General features: G+C 43.1%; 1 protein-coding gene across 7 annotated transcripts in view; it reads left to right on the top strand.

The window, feature by feature from the left end:
- COL6A3 (collagen type VI alpha 3 chain) overlaps nucleotides 1–15,605 on the top strand; it is a 1,265,605-nt gene that overhangs the window by 258,737 nt on the left and 991,263 nt on the right. For 6 of the 7 annotated variants that reach the window (XM_033946673.1, XM_033946674.1, XM_033946675.1 and 3 more), the window contains one exon: nucleotides 2,354–2,950. The exons of the other annotated variant lie outside the window; for it this stretch is intronic. In XM_033946673.1, coding sequence (XP_033802564.1) covers nucleotides 2,354–2,950 — 597 coding nt within the window. The remainder of the gene's footprint in view (nucleotides 1–2,353; nucleotides 2,951–15,605) is intronic. 7 annotated transcript variants of the gene reach the window in all.

Consider the following 15,605-nt stretch of genomic DNA (forward strand, 5'->3'; position numbering starts at 1 on the left):
AAGCTCTCAAAACTGCAGCGGGAGTGTTATTGCCTGACTTTCTGACATATCACAAAGCTTTTATACTACAACAATCTAGCCAATGGATTTCTTTGACTTCTAGCTATTGTCCTCTCTGGCTACAGTTGGAACACTCCCTCTGTACCTTCTCTCCTTTGCTAATTGCGCTTCTGATATCTCATTCAAAAATTCACGAGAACAACCCTATCATCTCTCAATCTGTTTCCTGTCTACTTGAGCTAGATCAATTACTTGAGGTATCTATCTGTACTTCCTCTTTAATTTCATTATGCCACAATCCATGATTCTTAATTGACAAAACACCAATTTTTTTATCTTCTTGGGCTAAACTAGGGATCTGGTCCCTCAATGACATTTGTACGCCAGCCTTAACCACTGTTCCCTCTAAGCTGAGCAGGAGTCCTCCACCCACAGTCTCACCAATAGAGGGTGCTGTTTTACTGTCACATTTTTCAATTGTGAGGGACAGGCAAGTTCTGCAGGACTCCAGGGAACATACCTGTCCTTAGCGACTGAAAATATTCCACCCCCTAGTGGTAGCAATGCAGCTGGAGGACACCTGCTCAGCTTAGAGGGAACACTGCCAGTGGAGAGTTACGACTGCTGACATTTGCAGAATTGTATGACAAATTTGCTCTACCAGCTTCAGCTTTTTATCAGTGGTTACAACTTACTAATGTCATCACTAAATCAAAAACTTTACAATCCGTAGTGGTTGGAACCCCTTCCTTGATTTCACACTGTTCCCTGCTTATTACAACAGGTCATGTTGCGTCCCGAATATATAAGTTACTTATCACTCCTTATACAAATACAGATGCCTCACTATGTAAAACATGGGAACTTGATGTGGGTCACCCAATATCGGACAAACAAATAGATGACTCTTTGGTCCTTAGTCATCAGAACAGTCTCCTCTACAAACTTGATTCAATCAATGTTTTTCTTACACCATAGAATGAATTGGACATCCCAAAAACTACATATTGCTGGTCTTCTTCCTTCAAATAAATGTGAGAATTGTAAGTCTCTACCCGGCACTTTACTTCATATGTTATATGAATGTCCTCTACTTCAACCCTTCTGGTCAGACTTATGGTCTCTTCTTAGTCAGACTTTTAACATCCAAGCTGCTCTTTCTCCCTCAATCATTTTATTGAAATCTGAGGCTTCTATGATTAATTTACCTCCAACTCAACACACTTTATTTGATACACTTATTATCATAGCATTAAGGCTTATACTCTCTAATTGGAAGTCCTTTGAATCTATTTCAATACATTTTTGGTTTCAATCTGTGCTTCTCCAATACAAATGTGAAATGTTGATTTCTACTTACACACCCTTGTCTTCCAAGGCTCATCTTTATAGAGTATTTGGATCATCTATGATTTTTTTTCTCTTGCACTGTACTTCTTATAAACGCTTATATTCTTATTCTCTTTTCTAGCTTTCTCTCCTTTTCTCTCTCTCCTTTTTCTTCTTTCTCTCTTTGACCTCTGAGGGATTATCTTTCTTCTTTTCCATCCTCCCTTTCCCTCGTTTTCCTCTGATACTTTCTCCTCCCTACTGACTTTACTTTTTTCCTTTCCTCTCTTTTTCTTTTCTTTCCCTATCCCCACTTGTCTTCTCTTCCTCCTATTTTTGCTTTCCCTTATTTTGTACATAATTGGATAGGCTTGAATATTGTATTATAATGTATTTTCTATTATTATTATTCTTAGATTTCCTTTTGATATCAACTTTTTCTAATTGTCCTTGATTGTTCCTATACTACTTGTACACCTTTTTCCTTTTTGTACCCTACAAAAATGTAATAAAATTTCAAGTAAAAAAAAAAAGAAAAAGCAGATACAAATCTTTAGAGGTACATTTTCCTAGGACAATCTTCAGAGTGAATGTACACATGTAATTTTATTTGGAAAACAAGTACAGAGTTCCATTATCAGTGTAAACATCTTTTAAAAGTATCTGTTACATTTTTTAAGCATAAATCCTCAATTCACAATCCTGCATTGTCCTATATCCTGAAAAAAGGTATAATTCAAATTAGTCTTTTTTTTCTCAACTGGGTACTGTTGCTGCTGCTGCTAGTAATTACATCCTACTCCCAGATATCTTTAGAATCCTATACATTGAAGACAACCTTAGATGAATATTTGTAGATTGTAAGCTGCCTTGACGGTTTTTCCTAGGGTGGGATAGAAAACTTTAAATAAACTTGGAATATGCTTATTCCTTTCAAGGGTTGAAGTCAGATTAAATTATTAATTGATTTTTCTAAAAGATGAAATATTATATGTGGATAACTTTTATGTATCCTATTTTTTAGGTGACAAGAGAGATGTTGTGTTTTTAATTGACGGCTCTAGGAATGTTGGACCTGAGTTCAGTTATATCCGAGACTTAATCACAAAAATAATTGACAAATTGGATGTGAGTTTTGATAACACACGAGTATCTGTGGTTCAGTACAGTGAGGAGCCTGAAGTAGAATTTTTGCTGAATACTCATTCTACCAAGGATGACATACAGGGTGCAGTAAGAAAAATAGTTCCCAAAGGTGGGAGAGTGGTGAACACAGGAAAAGCTCTTGATTATGTGTCAAAAAATATCTTCACTAGACCATCTGGAAGCAGAATTGAGGATGGAGTTCCTCAGTTTTTAATCCTTCTCAGTTCTGGGACATCTTCTGATGATGTAGATGAGTCGGCAAGCCAAATAAAACAAGTTGGTGTAGCACCCTTTTTAATTGGAAAGAATGTTGACTCTGAGGAAACCAAAAAAATTTCTTTGAGTCCAGAATATGTGTTTTCTGTGTCAAGCTTCCAGGAACTTCCTAACATAGAGCAGAAGCTGTTGACTCCAATATCAACTTTGTCTACCCAACAGATTCAGACAATTTTGGCAACAACAGAAGATGATTCTGGTGAGTCTGCAATATATATATATATTTAATGCATGTTATGTCCGTGTCAAACTGTTCATTATAACTTCCTGGGTAACTGACCCAACTTCTTATAATGTAATCCAGCCTTGAACTGAATAGGTAAAGGTGGAATAGAAAATCTGATTAACATAACATCTATCTATCTCTCTATCTTTATTAATTTATATATACACAAACACACGCATGTACACACACAGATGGTTTTCTATTCCATCTTTACCCATTCAGCTCATCAGCTCAAGGCTGGATTTCATTATAAGAGGTTGTGTCAATTACCCAGGAAGTTACAATGGACAGTTTAACACGAACATTCAATAAAGTAGCTATTACATCTGTTATTTTTATCTCCTCCACAGCTTCCTTTGTGAAGACCGAAGCAAAGAATCCATAGTCTCTCCTTTATGGATTTGTCTTCCCTTCCCTGAGTGTCCCAAGGAAGCTGTGGGGGAGATAAAAATAACAGATGTACTAGCAACTCTATTGAATGTCTATATCAAACTGTCCACTTTAAGATATAGATATATATATATGTTGGGCAAGGACCCATCAGTTGAGCAAGGCTCCTTCCTGGACACAAGCAAATTGTTTAGCGCTTTTTAAATGCCAGTGGAAAGGAAACCAGGATTCTTCAGTGTTTCAGAAAGAGTCTCAAAGTTTTATTAAACACACAAAAATGAAAATTGTTCATCTTTTCCCTTTTCATCAGTAGATCCAAGGCCTTATCTCACTTTATACACCATCACAGTTCAAGGCACCATTATATATTGGCAGAAATCAAGGTATTTTCATAGTCCATGGCACTTCAGTTCAAAACCCCTGCTTATGTGTGCCTTTTAAAGCTGGCTAAGGCTAGGTAGCAGCCTTTGCCAGCTGTATTCCTACCAAAAATTTCTCTCCCCAAAATTTCCCTTTTGTAACTAGTTTCTCTTCTCCTATTATGACACTCAAAGCACTGTCTTAAGCCATAGCTAGAAACAGCCTGTGTGGAAACGTGCCTCCCATCAAATCAGTTGACCCTAATACCCACCTGTGTTTCCCTGTGTCATTTTACTTTTAGAGGCTAGAAAGACAGCTTTTAGGGGCTTCTCTTACTATTATTATGAGGTCATATCCCTGGCTTACTGGGGAACTGTTAAACACATTCCCTCCCTTCCCCCCTCAATCACAATGTTTGCCTTCCCAGCACTGCTTCCATACATACTTTCCTCTTTCAAACCTCAACTCAAGATCAAAACTTGAAACACAAATTAAGACAAACTCATTCTTTCATATATTCCTCCTACATAAAATATAAGGATATAAGGAAGTTAAAGTTTGTCTGCTCAGGAGTGCAATCCATATCCCACTCTGTGACATTGGAGAAGAAATCATATTCTTTTGATTCCATAAAATCTGATTTCTCACTCCCAGGGCTTTTTGGGGCTGGCTTCTAATTCCCCCTCAGAGAAATATTCTTCTTCCCCATAAGATTTAACTTTGAGAGTCAAATGCCTATCTTTCTGGTGGCTCTCTGCCTGCCCTTTCCTACCAGATACTGGAAAAGAAGCCTTGCTTTTAGAGAATGACAAATTTTTCCCTGTCCCCACAGGAACTCAATCTCCCTGTCCTGTCCCCATGAGTTTTGTCGCTGTCCCAGTCCCTGCCCCATTCCTGTAAGCTCTTCCTTAATCGCACATGCCTCAAACATTTATGATTTTAAAGTGTTTGATGAGGACAGAGCTTTCAGGAATGGGTCAGGGACAGGAAGAGAACTCACAGGGATGTAACAGGAAAATGAGTTCCCCAGGGATGGGGAAAAATTAGTCCCTTTGCCATTCTCTACTTGCCTTGTGAGGAGTCCATCTGCCTGCCAAGAGGAGCTGCATAATTTGGAGTTCTGAGCCGTGGCTGCTTCTCCCTTCCCTGCACAGCTGAAGGGCATCAATTTACCTGGAGGGCTGGCTCTTTCCCCCTAGGTGTCTGAGGCTTCCCGGGACTGCTAGTATCTCCCCTTTCATTGATCTTCTATTTGTCTGGCAGCCCTACTGCTGAAACACTCAATCCTCCCCCTAGGAAAGGAATAATAGGGGAGAAAGTTTGTTTATGGAGCACTCCCTACTTTGACTCCAGGTTTCTGTGTATTCAGGATCACTTCATTTTTCTTCCACTGCTTTAAAGTCCTATCTCCCACTTTAGGCATAGGCTTGCTTTCATCCTGCTCTGGTCTCAGGGCTGAATTTTTAGATGTGGCAGGTGCCTACTTGCCACAATATATATACTTACATTATATTAGTGACTTCTATTCCACCTGTACCTTGCAGTTCTAGGCGGATTACAATAGAAGAAAACTGGACATTTCCAGGAAAAATTACACACTAGGGGCTGGTTACATAGTTGAGTCTTAGAGGAGAGGTTACAAGATGGGTAGCGAGCAGAGGAGAAATTACAATATGAGTAGAAATCAGGAGACAACTGGCCGGTTATAGAATTATAACAATTTAGGGGCTGGTTTCTTAATTGAAACTTTGTGGAGAAAATGCAAGATGAGTATCAATTTGAGGGGGAGTTATTTTGAGGGCGGGGGAAGGGCATGGGGAGAGTTAGGATAGCTGAATGTGTTTTTTGAAATGATTTGTAGTCACTTGTTGCTGTCAGCAAGTTAGTGATGGAAGGGTCTGGTTTCGCTGCCTGCGTCGCTAGTAGCTTGTCATGCATCTTCATGCGTTGAGTACTTTTGAGTGGGGGGGTAGGAAAATGGGGTCAGAGTTCTCCTTTGTCTTGTTGTAAGGTTCCAGTTTAGGCGATTGTTTAGGTAGGTGGGGGCTGTACTGTTTATTGCTTTGAATAATAGACAGTATAATTTGAATTGAAGTCGTGCTTGTATAAGTAGCCAATGCAAGTCTAGGTAGGCATCGGTGATGTGATCAAATTTTCCAAGTGAATAGATCAGTCTGAGGGCTGTGTTCTGTACAGTCTGTAATTGTTTTATCAAGTTTGTGGGGCATGGTAGATAGAGGATATTACAGTAGTCCACTAGACCTAGGACTAGGGATTGGACTATGAGCCTATATTGTTCTTTGTCGAAGAATTTTCTTATTTTACACAGATTGCACATAGTTAGAAATGCTTTTTGGGTGGTGTTTCTGATTTGGATCTGCATTGTGCAGCATCTATCTAACGTCACTCCTAGGAGTTTGAGCGCGGACTGTATAGGGTATTTGGTGACATTTATTTCTAATTCTGTTATGGATGGAGTTTTATCCTTTTCAACCAATAGAAAGTTCGTTTTGTCCGGGTTCAGCTTCAATTTGTGGTCTATCATCCATTTTTCCACTACTTCTAGTGCTTTTTTCAGATTGTCTATTGAAGTGGGAACTGAAGCGTCGAAGAGGAGGAGTATGGTTATGTCATCTGCGTAGCTGAATGATATTACACCTAGGTTTTCTAGAGTGGTACCAAGGGAGGATATGAAGAGGTTGACGAGCATGGGCGACAGTGGTGACCCTTATGGTACTCTGCAGGGGTTGGACCAGGGGTCTGATTTGTCTTTACTCTGTATTTCTTGATTTAAGGAATCCTTGGAACCAGTTGTAAACCCCTCCTGAAATCCCTATGGCTTCTAGTATCTGAAGTAGTATGGAGTGGTCTACCAGGTCAAAAGCTGCAGAGAGATCGAGTTAAATTATCATCATCCTTCTTCCTTTGCTAAGGTGCTGTCGGGCTGTGTCTAATAGAGATACTAGTAGTGTCTCTGTACTATGGTTGGTTCTGAACCCTGATTGTGAGGGGTGAAGTAGGTTGTGGACTTCTAGGTAGTTGGTGAGATATTGAGCAACTAGACCTTCTATTAGTTTAACGTATAATGGTATTGAGGCGATGGGTCTATAGTTTGAGGGGCTATCTGTTGGGCCTTTGTGATCTTTTAATATTGGGGTGATTATGATCTCTCCTAGGTCTTGTGGGAATTGACCTTCCATGAGTGTGGTTTGTATCCATTGCATGAGGCTGGCTCTAAATTTGGGGGAGGCATTTGTAAGTAGATATGAGGGACAGTTGTTCAGGTCGCATGATGATTAGCTGTATTTTTTGTAGAGTCGGTTCATGTCAGTCCATTATACTACTGGGAAGTTGTTTCAAGTCCTGTCCATTGCGATGGCTTCTCCTGTTGTAGTGTATATTATTATCTCGTCAAGATGGGTTGGTGTGTTGTTGAAGGTGGACCTGATTGTAGTGATCTTGCTTTTATAATGGTCTGCTAGTTGGGTGGCTGTTGGTGGGTGGTTTCCTTGTGCGGCTAGGAGTGGCTTGGTGTCAGTGAGGCTTTTTACTAGTTTTTTAAATTGCTTTGGAAACATATGGGCCAATACTGACAGGTTCAAGGTAGAACTGGCTGGCTAATCTGCAAAAATTCTGCTTGCATGGTATATGCATCTGAGCATGCAAATTACTGCCACATTAAAAAAATGGTAGTAATCTGCAGCTCATTGCTTTCTGCAGAGACCTCTATCCCTCGTAGTCTAGCGGTAGTTTACTCAACCCAACCTGATCTTATTACCCCTCCCAACATTACAACACAAAAATTCCTGGTGTCTAGGCTACATCTATCCCATATTATCCATGACCATCCTCTGATTAAAACAAACAAACAAAAATACATTCTTAATGGTAATGTTCAATTATCCAAATAAGGGAAAATTTCCCTTATATAGCAGACTGATCCTGCTTAGTGCTAGGCATCACCATTTTCTAAGATGGCAGCATTGGAGGCAGGAATGATTGAGCAGCAGGCCTGCCTTCCTTAGACACCAGGAAGTTTTTAAAATCAAGAATGAGGGAGAGTGATCACTTTGGGATTTGGAGATGTTGATATAAAAAATCAATGCTGCCCTGGACCTGGCAAAACAATTTGGGGTGATAATACATACTAGAGACCATTGTTTACTTCCTGCATTGCCAAAGCATACTTAATGGCAATGTGTGACAATGTACTGTATACATCTTCACTCCACAACGGCATATAATAAACTTCAAAGTGCCTACTTTCTAAGCAATCTTTTTTTCTGATAATGCATTTCTAAGTGTATCTATGGTCTTCAGTTCCAGCCAACCACCAGCCAAATTATTTGAAGGCTTGTTTCTTTTTCTGGCTTTTATTCATCATCAGACCTTAGTTTTTTTTAAGTGCTTGTGCTCTATACTCTGTGATTTGTGCAAGTCAATAAGCTTTTCTTATACAACTTTAAAACTTATGGGGGTAATAATAAAAAAAAACATCTAAAAAGTGTCCTAAATGGCTACTTGGATGATCAAAAAGCCTGATCGTCCAAGTACCCATAACCAAAGCTGGTTTTTAGACGTATCTAAAAACAGCTTAAGCCTTTCCCCTGCCTCTAAATGCACAGAGAGAAAAGAGGCGTGTTTAGAGGAGGGGAAAGAGCGGGCAGTGGGCGGGAGGTGGGCAACCTACACTTAGGCGTACAACAGGTATAACCAAAACCATAGGCAGGTTGCCTAGTCGGCACTTAGACCTTTTTGACTTAGACAAAATAAAACCAGGTTTAAGTGCTGAAAAAGGGGTCGCTGAGGGTAGAGGAGTGATGGCATCGCGGTAGGGGAGATGAGGCATCTCTCCTGCCGCAATGCATCACTCCCCCCCCCACAACATCGGGGCAAGAGGGAGCCCAAGCCTTCATGCCCCACCGATCGTGCCAGCCCCGACTCGATCGGGCCAGGAGGGAGTCCATGCCCTCCTGGCCCAGGTGACCCCCCCTACCCCCACCCCCACAAAATTACAGGCAGGAGGGATCCCAGGCCCTCCTGCCCTCGATGAACCCCACTCCCCCAACATCCACCCCCCCAGAACCTCCGATCAGCCCCCCAGCTGACCCGCGACCTCCCGGCCGACCCCATGACTCCCCCACCCCCACCCCCTTCCCCGTACCTTTTTAACGTTGGCCGGATGTTGCCAAACCCGTCCGTCCGGCAGGCAGCCCACAGCAGAATGGGGCCAGATTGGCCCAGCTGTCCCAAAGCACTGCCTACTGGTGGGGCCTAAGGCGCCTGGGCCAATCAGAATAGGCCCGGGAGCCTTAGGCCCCTCCCACAGGAGGGGCCTAAGGTTTCCGGGCCTATTCTGATTGAAGTGAGAGGTCCTGGTCTGGATTTTTCCCACTGTGTGTGGCACACAAATATATTGTATAATGAATAAGAACTAAGATTCATTACTGAAGCTGAAGCTGAAGCTGAGATCAGCCTGTAGCCCCTGACAACGCCAACAGGCGAAACACAGATTTGGGCAATTGTGCTCAGTTTATGGTGAACAGCCATACAAGGAATATGAAGATAACATCTATTGGAATACCATTCATGAAGTGATAATTTTGCAAAATATCAAGAACTTTTTGGCCAGTATATGGACAGTATTGCAATAGAGTAGTTTTGATATGAACTTTTATTGGTTTGGTTGTGTAGGTTGTTAAGGTTTTAGTAAGTTATTTATGTGTATATTTATATGATATGAAGTATTAACACGTGTGGGGTGAAAACATTTTAAATGCTCCCAGTTCCACATGCAGGACCCAAGAGTGAGGCAGAGCTCCAAAGTCTCAATGAGTAGTTGAAAAAGAATGTTCCAAAAGAATAGCCTCAACCTGAATGGGGATAGAACCAGGCTGCTGGCGCTAATGTTTACAAAAGGAGACAGAGCAGTTTTAAATTGAGATGGGGAGGGGAAGACGGAAGCTGACATTCATCCATGTTGGGGGGGGGGAGGTTCGGTGGAAGTACCCTTGAAGGATACTATTGAAATAGGGGATATAGGGAGTCCCAAAAGAGAGGTTTCAATAATGGTGAAAGAAAGACAGGAGTGTTTAAGAGGAAGACAAAGTGAAAGACTCAAATTTTCCCTGTCATCTTCTCAGGGAATTGTTGATATCTCCTCCTCTCCATCTTGTCATAAAAGTTTTTAAAACAAAAAACTTCAATTCATCGATGGTAACATATTGGCAAGAATTTAACCATACCATTGACGTTTTTTGTTTTTAAAACTTTTAAGACAAGATGAAGAGGAGGAGATATCAACAATTTACTTCTACAAGCTGAACAATGGGCAGTCTTTGAAATCAATAACTTAACACCAGCAGGTCTTAATTCTGAAATTGATTTCAGACCCTTTTATAAGATCCCATAGAAACATTTACAGGACGGTAAGGCTTCAGCAATAAATAGCATTAGCACATGAAGGCATTAACAAATAATTGTGTTTTCCACATTTTATTAAAATTCAATCTCCCATCACAAAATCGCAGAATATCAGGCAACGCATTCCAAAGCTTGGCACCTGCTACAGACAGCATTTTTGTCCCAATCTTAACATGAGAGACTAATATCTTGCCCTCCAAATTCAACTTCATACCATTTTAAGATCTCAAACATTTTCTGGGTTGATAGATTTCAAAACACTCCTTTAGTGCCCTTGGGGAAACGCGATATAAGATTTGCTGTATGATTTGCTGTATGATTACTCCCCCCCCCTCCCCGAGGCCACTGGCACTGCTCCACCCCCCTGCGATCCGGCATCACCCCCCACTCGCGTCCTCCCCATCATGATCTGGCATCTCCCACTCACCCACCCACCCACCCAAACACATTTGCTTACCCCCATCTTGCACCAGCACCAGCACCAACGCACAGGACATGCCGGTGTCGGTGCCCGAAGATCTTCCTTCTTCCTTGAGCTGGGCCTTCAGCATCTGCGCATGCTCAAGGCCTTCTAGTTCTCACTCTCTACGAGATTCTCGGCATGGGCCCTTGAGTATACACTCCTCCCTCTGTATTTGTGGGGATTAGGGGCAGCGCCGGCCCGCAAATATGGAAAATTTGCAAATAACGTTTGGGCCCACTCTGACCCACCCCCGCCTCCCTCCTGCCTCCAGGACCTTACCTGGTGGTCTAGAAGTGACGCGGGGCAGGAGCGATCTTCCTACACTCCTGCCCTGTGCAGAGCCATCATTGAAAATGGCTGCCGTGAGTTCCCGTTGTAGTTTCGTGAGACCACGGAAACTCACAGCAGCTATTTTCGATGACGGATCTGCACAGGGCAGGAGTGTAAGAAGATCGCTTCTGCCCCGCGTCACTGTTAGACCACCAGGTAAGGTCGATTCACTAGGGGTGGGGTGTCACGACACTAAAAACCGCGGGTGCCGAAACCGCGAATAAGGAGGGAAGAGTGTATATACATACATATGTATCACTAGATCATCTTTTTTACATCTTTCTCACATTCTTTTCTTGTGCACCCCTTTACCTACATAAGCAATAACATACATGGATAATTACCCGCTTGTGGCTGTGGTAGGTCTTCCAATCACCCCATTCCAAAAATTTGCATAGTATCATCTATTTCTTCAGAATAGATGCATGGCCACATTGCATCTGCCAATCACATTCCGTGATCTCCAACGATGGTGAAACAGATTCACCTTAAAATTTGGACGTCGATATTTCATGATTTGAGTTCAACCAATTACATACTGAGCTTTTACGTCATTGCTTTTATTAACATACTTTTCCCGCAGCGTCCTTTTTACTTCGACTTCAGTTTCCAAATGAGACAACGTTAGCTTCAGTACTGGCGTTTGTAAGTAACTCTCATTTTTAATAATAAACAGAGATGTAATCACAGGTTTATAACATTACAATGTGTTTTATGTTTTACGCTAGGGTTAAAATTCTTCAGTGAGTGTTGATAGCCGCTATAAACTGTGTTTCATGCTAGGGTTAAATGTTTTAGTGAATATAGACAACCTGATGGTAATAGCCCCTATAAATTGAGTGTTTCTTCCTGCGGGGACATTTTTGTTAATAACGTCTTATCACAATACCCCGTTTTCTATTGCCCCTATAAATAAAAATATTTCTAGGGTACACCCTTTAGCAAGATCTGTTAACCATTCCTGAGAGTACCTACAGATTTTGACACTCACGTGAGAGTAACTGGCATTTTACTGTATAACCTCACAAGTTTTATTGCTATAACAATTGTAATTTGTTCAGCATAGCAATTTTATTTCACAAGTTTGATTTAACCATTGATAGTATCAGATGCACTTTCCTTCGCAATTCGGACAGTGTTTTTCGTCCTTTGAGATCGGTTTGCTTTCCAAGCACAGTTACTCCTATGTGAGCTTAGCACCATTCTTTTAAACCTTGTATTCCTTTAGTTTATCATTTTTTATTCATCTTTATTCATTTTAACCTATATTGCTTCTATATTCATACCTTTTTTAATACCCTGAGGCTGTTATGCTATTTCATGGTCTTTTGTATCAGTTTGACATTAGGCACTCGTTCGGGCTTCATTTAGTTGTTTCATTTAGTAATGTCTTTACCTTTACAAATTTTGGCGCCATTAGTTGAATCAGTTTGTTGCCAATCATCTGTATAGTTCTCTTTTTCCACTTTTTTTTCATTTTGAAAGTTATAGGAAAGCCTAGGAGAGCTGGACCCCTCTTGCCCATCCAACTATCGCCCTGTCTCCCTTCTTCCGTTCCTATCCAAGATACTTGAGCATGCTATTCTCCATTGCTACCTGGACTTCCTTTCAACTCAACATATTCTTGATCCTCTACAATTTGGTTCTCACCCCCAACACTCCACAGAGATTGCTCTCACTAAGGTCTACAGTGATTATTTCATGGCCAGATCTAAGGGCCTTTACTCTATCCTCATCCTTCTTGATCAGTCTGCTGCCTTTGATACTGTCAATCACAGCTTACTCCTTGATACGCTGTCCTCATTTGGATTCTGTGAATCTGTCCTCTCCTGGTTTGCCTCCTATGTGTTGGTGGGTCCTCTTCTGCTGCTACCCCGCTAGCGGTTAGCATTCCCCAGGGTTCTGTCTTAGGACCTCTTCTCTCTCTACACCTCTTTGCTCAGTGCCCTGATCTCCTCCCAGGGTTTCCAGTATTATCTATATGCTGATTACTTCCATATTTACCACTCTACGCCTGAAATTTCACGTGGAGGGGCATAATAAAAAAAAATGTCTTAAGTCCCCTTTTGGCCTAAGGCCTTAAACGTTGAAAGTAGAAGCAGGGAAAATGTCCATTATCAAAAAAAAGTCCAAAAGTCCAAACGCTCAGCTGTTTAAACACCCAGTCCACCACTACATCTACACTAACAACATATCATCAACCTAAAAAAAGCCTAACTCCCAAACACCCAACACAAGAGCTTTTAGGCAAAGGAAGAGCCAGTCCTTCGCCTAAAAGCTGGATTCTGTAACCAGTGTCTGTCAAAAACAACAATGGTTACAGAATCCAGCCCCCCCCAAACAACAACATCGGGCCAGGAGAGAGCCCAAGCCCTCCTGGCCCTGACAATCCAATCAGGCAAGAGGAAGCCCAAGCCTTCTTGCCCCGCGAGCCGTGACCTTCCCTGACAAAGATCGGGGCAAGAGGGAGCCCAAGCCCTCTTGCCCCACGGCACCTCCACCCCTCGACTATGATCAGGCAGGAGGGAGCTCAAGCCCTCCTGCCTGGCACACCCCCACCCCTCTAATACGATCGAGCAGAAGGGAGCCCAAGCCCTCCTGCCCGGCAACACCCCCCCTTTGACTATGATGGGGCAGGAGGGAGCCCAACCCCTCATGCCCAGGAGAACCCCCTACCTCCCACCCCCACTAAGATACAGGCAGAAGGGATCCCAGGCCCTCTTGCCCTTGACGCACCCCCCTCCCACGATCGCCTCCCCGAACCCCTGATCGGCCCCCTGCTGACCTGTGAGACCCCCCTGCTGACCCCATGACCCCAACCCCTAACCACCCTCCCCCATACCTGAAAATCATTGGCCGGACAGATGGGTGCCAAGCCCGTCCGTGCGGCAGGCCTTCCATCCCTTAAATGGCTGGCCTTAGAGCCTGATTGGCCCAGGTAGCTCAAACCCCACCCACAGGTGGAGCCTGAGGCACCTGGGCTAACCGAAATAGGCCCAGTAGCCTTAGGCCCAACCCGTCTGTCCGGCCAACGATTTTCAGGTACAGGGAGTTTGGGTGTGGGGATAAGGTTGCGGGGTCAGCAGGGGGTCTCGCAGCTAGTGGGAGAGGCCACTCGGGGGTTCGAGGGCGATTGTGGGAGGGGGGTGCATCGAGGGCAGGAGGGCCTGGGATCCCTCCTGCCCGTATCTTAGTGGGGGTGGGGAGTGGGGGTTTCGCCTGGGCAGGAGGGCTTGGGCTCCCTCCTGCCCCATCGTAGTCGAAGGGGGGTATGTCACTGGGCAGGAGTGATTCCGGATGATTGGAAGATAGCCAATGTTATGCCCATCTTTAAAAAGGGATCAAGAGGTGACTCAGAGAACTACAGACCGGTAAGTCTGACATCAGTTCCGGGAAAAATGGCAGAAGCGCTGATAAAAGACAGCATCAAGGATCATCTAGAAAGGAATAAACTTATGATAACAAGCCAACATGGCTTCTGCAAGGGAAGATCGTGCCTGACAAACTTATTGCCCTTCTTCAAAGAAATTAACAAATGGATGGACAAAGGGGACCCCATAGACATCGTATACTTAGACTTCCAAAAAGCCTTTGACAAGGTACCCCATGAACGCCTATTTCGGAAACTGAAGACCATTGGGGTTGGAGACATACACAGATGGATCCGGAATTGGTTGGCGGGTAGGAGTAAAGGGCCACTACTCAGACTGGAGGGGGATCACAAGTGGTGTTCCACAGGGGTTGGTGCTTGGACCGCTGCTATTCAATGTATTTATAAATGATCTAGAAACAGGGACGAAGTGTGAAGTAATAAAATTCACAGATGATACCAAACTATTTAATGGGGCTAGGCCTAAAGAAGACTGCGAAGATTTACAAAGAGACTTGAACAAACTAGGGGAGTGGGCGACGAGATGGCAGATGAAGTTTAATGTAGAAAAATGTAAAGTCTTGCATGTAGGAAACAGAAACCCGAGGTACAGCTACACAATGGGAGGGCTGTCATTGAGTGAGAGTACCCAAGAAAGGGACTTGGGGGTAATAGTGGACAAGACAATGAAGCCCTCGGCACAGTGCGCAGCAGCCGCTATGAAAGTGAATAGAATGCTAGGTATAATCAAGAAGGGTATCACAACAAGAACGAAAGACGTTATCCTGCCATTGTATCGGGCAATGGTGCACCCGCATCTGGAGTACTGCGTCCAATATTGGTCATCGTACCTAAAGAAGGATATGGCAATACTCGAGAGGGTTCAGAAAAGAGCGACACATTTGATAAAAGGTATGGGAAACCTGAAAGATTGGAGAAACTGGGGCTCTTTTCCCTGGAGAAGCGAAGACTTAGAGGGGATATGATAGAGACTTACAAGATCATGAAGGGCATAGAGAAAGTGGAGAGGGACAGATTCTTCAAACTTTCGAAAACTACAAGAACGAGATGGCATCCAGAAAAATTAAAAGGGGACAGATTCAGAACCAATGCCAGGAAGTTCTTCTTCACTTAACGGGTGGTGGACACCTGGAATGCGCTTCCAGAGGGCGTCATAGGACAGGATACGGTATTGGAGTTCAAGAAGGGACTGGACAATTTTTTGAAGGAAAAGGGGATAGAAGGGTATAGATAGACTAGAGGGTTACTACACAGGTCCTGGACCTGATGGG

Source organism: Geotrypetes seraphini, chromosome 5, assembly GCF_902459505.1.
Source record: "Geotrypetes seraphini chromosome 5, aGeoSer1.1, whole genome shotgun sequence".
NCBI lineage: Eukaryota > Metazoa > Chordata > Amphibia > Gymnophiona > Dermophiidae > Geotrypetes > Geotrypetes seraphini.